This window comes from Chaetomium globosum, genomic scaffold (assembly GCF_000143365.1).
Source record: "Chaetomium globosum CBS 148.51 scaffold_1 genomic scaffold, whole genome shotgun sequence".
NCBI classification, from domain to species: Eukaryota; Fungi; Ascomycota; class Sordariomycetes; order Sordariales; family Chaetomiaceae; genus Chaetomium; species Chaetomium globosum.
This window is the reverse complement of record NT_165976.1, coordinates 4,050,871-4,059,478: the sequence shown is the minus strand read 5'-3', so window position 1 is coordinate 4,059,478 and position 8,608 is coordinate 4,050,871. Positions and strand designations below refer to the sequence as shown.

Here is an 8,608-nt window from a genome sequence, read left to right as displayed (position 1 = left end):
TGGTCTTTGAGGTTGGGGGGCAGGAGGTTTGTGCTGGATAGGTTTCCGCAGCCGAAGGAGAGGTTTGGGAGGGAGTGAGGTTGAGGTTGCGGGCTTAGGAGGTGGAGGGGGAACGGCTGTTGAGGGAGGGGTGGGGATGCGGTAGTGGTATGGCTGTAGGTGGTGACTGTGGTCACATTGAGGAGATATCGAGACTGTATGGTGGCCAGCTCCGTAACTAAAAGGTTTCATGACCTTCAGTTTGTATATACTCGGCAAATACGTACAATGAACAAGGGGCTGTCTACCACTGAACGTGCCCGGTCCATCACTCCGTCCGTCCCGAGCTCACAAGCACTGCGAGTACCAGTCATTCACAAAGGTGCACTTGAATGGGCTAGCGCAAGTCTTGCACCCCGCATACCCATTCCCGCCGCACTGCCCCCATTGGGCCGAAGTGCAACCTGATGGCTGTGTCGGAGGAGCCGAGGTAGTTGGCCCGCCGGGCGTGGCAGAGCTGGTGGGCGTCGGGGTGGTCGAGCCGCCGGTGATACCAAACCACTCCATGTCGGCAGCCCCGTTGACGGCAATGTTGTGAGTGACGCCGGTGCCGTACACGCCGACCAGGTTCGGCCCGTACACGTACTTGGTGTAGGGCGCCGCCGGCGTGTTGGGAAGGGTCTGCTGCGGCTGGCCGTAGGTGTAGCCGAAGATGCCGGACCACTGCTTCATGGTCTCGTTGAAGTTCTGTTGGAATGTTAGTGTCTAGCCTGGTTTGCTTGTTCGGGATCGGCGATGGCTTACAGGAGGGTAGATGGTGGAGTCGGCCGAGCCGTGGTAGATCATCATCTTGGGACGGGAGCCCGTATAGCCGGGGTACATGTCCCGGGCGGTCTTGGCCCACGCGTCCTGGGAGGCGATGGACTGGCCGTTGGCGCAGCTCGAGTTCCAGCCGGCCACGGTGCCCGTGTAAAAGCAACCAGCAGCAACGCCCGCATAGGCACTGGCAGCCTTGAACAGGTCGGGGTAGGTGGCGGCCATGACGTTGGTCATCATAGCGCCGGAGCTCGTGCCGGCGACAAACACACGCTCGGGGTCGGCCTTGTACTGGGAAATGGTGTAGGTCACCATGTTGGCGATACTGTTGCTGTTGGCGCCGCCGCCGCGGGTCAGAGTGGCCTTGGAAGAGACATCCCAGCAGCCGCCGTCGTTGGGCGATTCAGGGTAGATGACGATGAAGCCGTACTGGTCGGCGAGGCGGGCATACGGCGTGCCGGTGTAAAAAGCGTTGGCCGTGCCTGTGCAGTAGTGGATGGCGGTAAGGATGGGAGGCTTGGCCTGCAGGTTGTTGGGAACATAGATGTACATCCTCACTCCCGAGGGGTTGGAGCCGAAGTTGTTCACCCGGGTCAGCGTGGCCCGCTTGACGATCTCAGCGGCGGCCGAGAACGGGGCCAGAGCCAGGAGGCTCGAGGCAAGGGTCGAGAACTTCATGGCGGCGGTCGTTTAGGGGACGATTCGAAACAGACTGCTTGTTCTCGTTCGACGTGTAAAACGATGTGGCAGGGAGCATGGCCTGGGCTTCTTATACATGTTCATGGTTCCACCAGGCTTGGCTCCATGTTCCCGGCGGCGTACCATCGCGTTGACGCATGGAAGCGGCATCATGGCGGGGAGGACTCTGAACGGTGTTGCTTGGTATGCGGACGGTCGCCCTCCGATTGCCGTGGGGCGAGCAGGGGGAGTGTCCATCGGGATCCTTTCCGATCTGGGGCTTTGCCGAGGCGCTATCCGGGGGACGCCGAGAGGGACGGCAAGCGGCGCCGGAGGAGGAGAGGTTCTAGAAGCTATACTTAGCGATGTGGATGTTCCCGGGAATTCTTGGGCGTATGTACCCGGTTCTTGGTAGAACTAGAGAGCTACTAACCGGTTTCTGGTTGCGCTGTGACCTTCAAGAGGATGGGGAGAATGCGGGCTCAGGGGCTTGGCTTCAAAGGACTTGCATACTGCTCCACCCCAGAAAGTGGGCATTCGAGGTTTGTTGTTTCTCGAACTCAGGTACCGGTGCTGGGATTCGCGCGCATCGAAACGCCTCTTCGAAGGAACCCTCTAATTCCGGTGGCCCGACCTCCTCAACCCACAACCACATGCCGGCCAAAGGGGAAGCCTTGTCGAGACAGTTGCTTCAATGTCACACCGAGCCCAGACCTCTGAAGCCAAGAAGTTGCAGCGGGTACTGCATTGGCCCTGTGTGGAAGGAAAAAAAAAAGCATTCGGTTCACTCGACCCGCTGCCGCTTTTTGCCTGAATCATTAGTGTGAAGGGCCTCTTGCTCAAGGCTGACCAGGTACGTGGGACAGAGAATGATCTAGGCGGAAGAAACAGCCCATGGCGCTTGAGATTGACAAAGTATCTCGGGTACTACCTCGTGACGGCTTCACCCTCTGCACCGTTGCGCGGCTCACTCCGCAACCCTGCCTCCTCCTTCTTCTCCCCCTCGGAACTTCCAGACACTTCCGCAAGCTGCCCCTTCTCTTCATCCTTCACTTTTCCGTTTGCGACCTTGTCCAGGCGGTCTTGGTTTGACTGCTTCAGGTGATCCAGACCCGTCTTGGTTTCTGTGTGGTCCTTGCTGAGCTGGCGCGAGCCAACAAGGAACGAGACCAACAAACCTAGCCCGGCAAAGGCGACGTACATGATGTACATAGTCCGCAAGCTGTCAAAATAGGCCTCCCTCGCGATCTGCTGTTGGTTCTCGGGAAGGTCCTTGACGAGACCGACGCTGGACGCGGCGTTGCTGCCAGAGAACAATTCCGCAGCTTCTGGCCCGAGTTGCTCCCGAAGTCGGGGATATTGCTTCTCCATGCCGTTTTGGAACACCACGCCGCCTATGACGATGGAAATCGAGGCAAACAGCTGCCGAAGAAAGGCGAAGGTGCCCGTAGCCGAGGCCATGTCACGGGGCGCAACCGTCGTCTGAAGAGCGATGAGAGGGGCCTGGAAGTTCGGGCCAACTCCGATGCCGGCCACAAGCTGATAGATGATGATCTTGGTCCAGTTCGCCCGCGGCTCGAGGTCGATGAAGAGACCGAAGCCGAGGGTCATGACGGCCATGCCGAAGATGATAGAAGGGAGGTATTTTCCCGTCTTCTTGATCACGAGGCCCGTGCCGGCGGAGACGAGGGAGAGGGACATGACCCACGGGAGAATATATACTCCCGACATCAACGGCGACGCCCCCAGGACGGCCTGAAGGTACAGCGGCAAGTAGTAGCTGCCCGAGAGGAAGACAAAACCCTGCAACGCCCCGGTCAAGAGAGACGCGCCGCTGGATAGGTTGCTGAAGAGGTACATGGGCACCAGCGGGTACTCGGCGAACTTCCACTCGATGAGGATAAACAGGCCCGCCGTGACGAAACCAAACACGAGCAGGCACACGACGGTTGGCGAGCTCCAGGGAAAGGTGACACCGCCGAGCTCCAGCCCGAGCATGACCATCAGGGTGGCGCCCACGACAGTCACCGACCCAAGCCAGTCGACGGCGGCCAGGCCCTGGCGCATGGGCGTACGCGGATTGTGCAGCTTGAGCACGAATGCCAGCACCGCCATGCCTACGCCAGAAATGGGCAAGTTGATGTAGAAACACCACCGCCAGGTCACCTCACTGGTGAAAACACCGCCGAGCACCGGCCCAACCGCCGAGGCCACCGCCCACACCATGCCCATGGCCCCGAAGTAAACCCCTATTCAACGTTGTCAGCTCAGTCAACTCAACACACCACACCCCCGTGACCACACCACCCCCTCGAAAAACAGCAAAAGAAAAAAGGCCCAACTCACCCCTCTTCCTCATCGAAAACAAATCACTAATACACACATTCACCAAAATCACAATCCCGCCACCCCCCACCCCCTGCACCGCCCTTGCAACAATCAACATCCCCATATTCACACTGACCGCACTCAACAACGACCCCACCCAAAACACAGCCACCGCAATCAGCATAATCGGCTTCCTCCCCCAAATATCCGAGATCTTGCCCCACATGGGCGCGGCCGCCGCCGTCGCCAGCATGTAGGCGGAGCCGATCCACGTGTACCCGGCGGTGCTCTGGAACTCTTGCGCGATGGTGGGGACGGCGACCGTCACGATGGTGACGTCGAGGGCCGCGAGGAAGAGGGCGGATGCGAGGGCGAGCAGGATCATGGTGGTTTGGAGGGGGGTGCGGGTCTCTTCGGGCGGGGGGCTGGTAGTGGCGTCCGGGGTGGTGTTGTCGCCCTTTCCGTCACCCTCGCCTTGGGGGAGGGGGACGGTGGTGGGTTGGGAGTCATTGGGTGGGGGTTTTGAGGGTGGTGATGTGGTGATGTTGTGGATGGAGGAGGCCGTGTCGTCAGTGCTTGGCACGAAGGAATCCTTCTCCTCCTTGTCTAGTCCGGTGATGGACGGGGTGGCGGCGCCGGTCATGATGTCTTAGTCGGGGTGAGATGTCGATAATTATATGAAGAAGTACCCAATTAAGTAAAAGGATGGCATACAAAATGTCCAAAACAGGATGCGGACTAAGTTTAGACTTATTAAACCAACTCAAGCGCTTCAAATTGCTTCATTGGCAGCCATTGTGTTGACAAGAAAAGTCAAAATGGTACTTTTCTCCAATGCCGGCATTTCTCAAATGAAAGGCGCTGGGGATGGTTAAATGCTCTGCTCTGACGAAAGAAAACCTCGTGGTAACCGTTCCGAGGAGGGTGTGTGGAGCTCGGCCGGGTCCGATCCCCGAGATGAGGAGTCCGGGGGCAACACGGACATGCAAAAAATGCTTGATCCTTCCTTCGACTAGATGCTGCAAGGGGGGATGGAAACCCAACGTTTTACCATCCTGTCCCTGAGAGCTTGACCAACCCGTTTTTTCTTTGGTTATTTCCTTGTTTCCTAACCAGCCAGAGAAGTAATACGAACACTCCTTTTCTTTTAAGTGGCAAAGAAAAGGGCGGCAAGGGGCCACCCTCTCTGTGGTGATCGAGAACGGCATCTCGGCGTGCCCCATCTGTGGTGCCCCAACATGCAAACAATCCCGGCTCGTAAGCCCGGCTTAGCCCCGAGCCGGCAGTTGACCGACCCTGGCTGGCATTACCAATTCTTTGCTTCACGGCAGCAATTTCATCGCTCCTCGGACCAGTGAGTCATTCGGTGCGTCTCGATCAGAGATCAGGGTTGCAACGAGAAAGAAAAGTGCAAGCTCGTCACGCTCCACAACAGGAACGCCATGGGAAGGGAAGGGGCTCGCGCAGAAGAAAATGAAGAGAACGCTGTAGGCCTAAGTTGCTCATATGTATGTATAAACATCACAAGAACCCAGAATCCGAGCGCGTCGTCGCAAGCCAAGCCGTGAGGTAGCGGCGGGATTCCTCTATCAACTCCCTCGCTGCAAGACTCCCCACCGCATGCAACCCATTATCTTATCTACATCCACCACTCTGCGCCGATATATACAAACGAGCGGACAAAAAGGAAAAAAAAAAAAAAAAAAAAGGCACTGTTAACGACGCGCGCGCGAGATGGCAGCCGCGCTCAGCGCAGTGGTCGACGCAGCCCGCTCCACACCATTGGCCGGCAACGGGGCCGGCGTGGTGGTCCTCGTGGGCGGGGCAGAGCGGTTGTGCTGCATGTGCGCCCTGACCAAATGGCCAGCCGCCAGAGCAGAGCACAGTGAGAGCTCACCAGCCAAAACGGCGGCGGCGACGACGCGGGCCAACCGCCGAGCGTTTTCGCCCGGGCTGGTCGGGTGGGGTCCGCGGACACCGAGCATGTCGAGCATGGCCGCCTGCGGCTCGAGGATCGTACCACCGCCGAGAGTGCCAACCTCGATGGACGGCATCGAGACAGTGATTTGGAGGGATCCGCGGAGGCTATTCAAGGGTTAGCTGAACCTTCGCTTTGCCAGTGTTAGGAAAGGTAACTCACTTCTTCATGATGGTGATGCAGTTGGCGCTCTCCACCACCTGTGCCGGATCCTGACCCGTCGCGAGGAACACGGCCGCCACGATGTTGGCAGCGTGCGCATTGAAACCACCAACCGAGGCCGCCATGGCGGAGCCGATCAGGTTCTTGTTGATGTTCAATTCCACCATGCTGTCAACATCCGTCTTGAGCACCGTCTTGACAATCTCAGCAGGGATGATGGCCTCGGCCACCACGCTCTTTCCGCGCCCGTCGATCCAGTTGATGGCCGCAGGCTTCTTGTCCGTGCAGTAGTTGCCACTGACCGACACAATGTTCATGTCCTCGAAACCCTCGCCGACCATGACGCTGAGCGCGTGTTCGACACCCTTGGAAATCATGTTCATACCCATAGCGTCACCAGTCGTCGTCTTGAAACGGATGTAAAGGTTCGTGCCGGCAATGGCGGTCTTCATGCTCTCGAGACGGGCGAAGCGGCTGGTGGAGTTGAAGGCCTTCTTCATGACCGACTGGCCCTTCTCCGAATCCAACCACAACTTGGCCGCGCCAGCCCTCTCGAGGGTCTCGAACGAAACGCAGGGACCGCGGGTCATGCCGTCAGCAGTAAGAACGGTGACGGCACCGCCGCCCGAGTTGATAGCCTTGCAACCTCGGCTCGTGCTAGCAACCAGGACGCCCTCAGTCGTAGCCATGGGGATAAAGTAGCTCTGTCCGTCAATTACCAGGGGTCCGGCAACGCCAACGGGCAAGGGCATGTATCCAATAACGTTCTCGCAGCAAGCTCCGTGCACCTGGGCCCAGTTATAGCCCTGATACGGGAGCTTGGACCGCTCGAGGACACCGGTCAAATCAGCCGTTGCCTTGGTCCGCGAAATAATAGTCCGGCGAATCTTGACGGCGCGCGTGAAGTCCTTCATCGTTTTCTCCAGGGCGTAGCCAGGGATCTTGCCACGCATCGAAAGCGCCACGACCTCCTCGTCGTTGAGCTCATGGGCGCGCTTATCCAGGAGCATTTTTTCGAGCTCTTCCTTGCTGCGGATGACAAGCGGCTGATCGGCGTGCTGGGTGTCGGCCCGAGAAGGCGGTTGCGTGGAGTCGGCTTCGTCATCCGTCAAGGCAGGAGTTGGCGGAATGGATGGGGGAGACGGCGGGGGCCTGTATCCTCCCACCGGGAGCGTGGCTGACTCGGTGTCGTTGAACTTTTGCGCCTCGGCGAGTTCCCTGGGGTTGATCGGGTGGTCGGGGACATTGGGGTCCTTGATGCCCGCCCTCGCAGCGTTAAAGAGGTAGCCGTTCAAGGCCACGCTCATGGCCAGAGCAACAATGATCCACTTGGACAGGATGGGGTCTTCCAGGCTCTTAAGAATGCCGCCCACCATCCTGCCTCCGACGCCGTAGCCGGCGAGCTCGCCAAAGCTATCTTCGTTCTTCTCGACGGACTGCGGCAGATCGTAATGGATCGAGGGGAACTCTAACTCGTAGCGGATCGGGGTGAGGACCGAGACAATCGTCTCGCGACCCTCTGTCCTCGCGGTTTCGAGTACCAGGTCGAGCCCATTGGAGGCGACCTTGAATGGGTCGATGGGAGGGGGGGTGACAACACCGCCGAGACCGCGTGCCCATGACGAGATGTGCGAGATGGAATTGGCGCTGCGGAAGGGGATGGTGCAAAGATTGACAGCGTTGATCAGAACAAAACCCGAAACCATCAAGACCTTGAACTTGGGAATATGAGTGCTCTTGATTTGGCGGCCGAAGATAGTAGTTCCTGGTTCGTCCTTGCCATCGGCCCTAGCCCAGTCGTTGCTCTGCGCGACAGTCTCGGCGACGCGGTGGCTCACACCATCATCTTCAAGCGCCTTGCGCATCTCGACATGGCGCTTGATGCGGTTGATCTCTAGCTTGATGCAAAGAATGGCGGTGTAGAAGGAGAAGAGCAGGATGCAATCGAAGAACAGAATCCAAGCGGCCAAGAAGCAAAATTGTTGCAGCCCTCCCTGGACGCCGGAAGCTGCGCCCAGAATCAGGATGCCAATCTCAATGGCGTAGTCCTTGACGATGCCGAATCCCTTCTCCTTGATTGCGACGTAGATGGCAGACTGGATAACGCTGCCGGACACATCTGTCTTCTTGGAAGACTTTTCGGGTCTGCGATGCTCAATGGCGTGAGAGAGGACGGCGCGCGTGAGCACAATGTTCTTCTCAAACCCGATGGTGACAACCAGGAACGGCAGGCCTTCAGAAAGTAGGACCATGGAAACCGGGACGCCGAGCTTGGTAGTGACGAGGAGACCGAAGAGGAAAGAGAAGGTAGAAGAGAAGAGGACGCTCATGGCGAGCCAGAAGTTGGAACCCAGGCGGCGCATCGAGAGGAAAAGTGAGACGAAGGTGAGGTGCATCGAGATGTAGCCCAGAGCCATGATGATGATGTCGAGCGTCTCGGCGTTCTTGAGGAGGTCAATGAACTCGACCCAAGCGTTCCGAGCCCACCTCACGAGGCTGCTCCTGGTCTGCGCCCTAGCCGCCTTCATGATCCACATCTTCTTCTCCCGGCCATGCTCCGTCTCTCTCGTCTCTTGCGAGGGGATGCCATTGGGGATTTCTTGAGCGATCGTGAGGAACTCGGACGCCTGGGTGTAAGGAACAGCAAAAGCCAAAGCGCTGTCTTGC

The 8,608-nt window shown here is 58.3% G+C and overlaps 4 protein-coding genes across 4 annotated transcripts in view; 1 reads left to right on the top strand and 3 right to left on the bottom strand.

Moving 5' to 3' along the window:
• Positions 1 to 98, top strand: part of CHGG_01313 (uncharacterized protein) — a gene marked incomplete at both ends in the record, with an annotated part of 2,703 nt that extends 2,605 nt beyond the window's left edge. Inside the window, one exon of the mRNA XM_001220533.1 lies at positions 52 to 98. Coding sequence (XP_001220534.1) covers positions 52 to 98 — 47 coding nt within the window. The remainder of the gene's footprint in view (positions 1 to 51) is intronic.
• Positions 99 to 327: 229 nt separating this feature from the next.
• Positions 328 to 1,473, bottom strand: CHGG_01312 (uncharacterized protein; the record flags this gene model as incomplete). The annotated part of the gene is made up of 2 exons (XM_001220532.1): positions 328 to 726; positions 784 to 1,473. The coding sequence occupies 2 exons, from the start codon at positions 1,471 to 1,473 to the stop codon at positions 328 to 330; spliced, it is 1,089 nt and encodes a 362-aa protein (XP_001220533.1).
• A 927-nt stretch (positions 1,474 to 2,400) lies between these two features.
• On the bottom strand, positions 2,401 to 4,444 carry CHGG_01311 (uncharacterized protein; the record flags this gene model as incomplete). Its single annotated transcript, XM_001220531.1, has 2 exons — positions 2,401 to 3,722; positions 3,820 to 4,444. The coding sequence occupies 2 exons, from the start codon at positions 4,442 to 4,444 to the stop codon at positions 2,401 to 2,403; spliced, it is 1,947 nt and encodes a 648-aa protein (XP_001220532.1).
• Positions 4,445 to 5,937: 1,493 nt separating this feature from the next.
• Positions 5,938 to 6,855, bottom strand: CHGG_01310 (uncharacterized protein; the record flags this gene model as incomplete). The annotated part of the gene is made up of 1 exon (XM_001220530.1): positions 5,938 to 6,855. One exon carries the CDS (start codon positions 6,853 to 6,855, stop codon positions 5,938 to 5,940), a length of 918 nt encoding a protein of 305 aa, XP_001220531.1.
• Between the last annotated feature and the right edge of the window lie 1,753 nt (positions 6,856 to 8,608).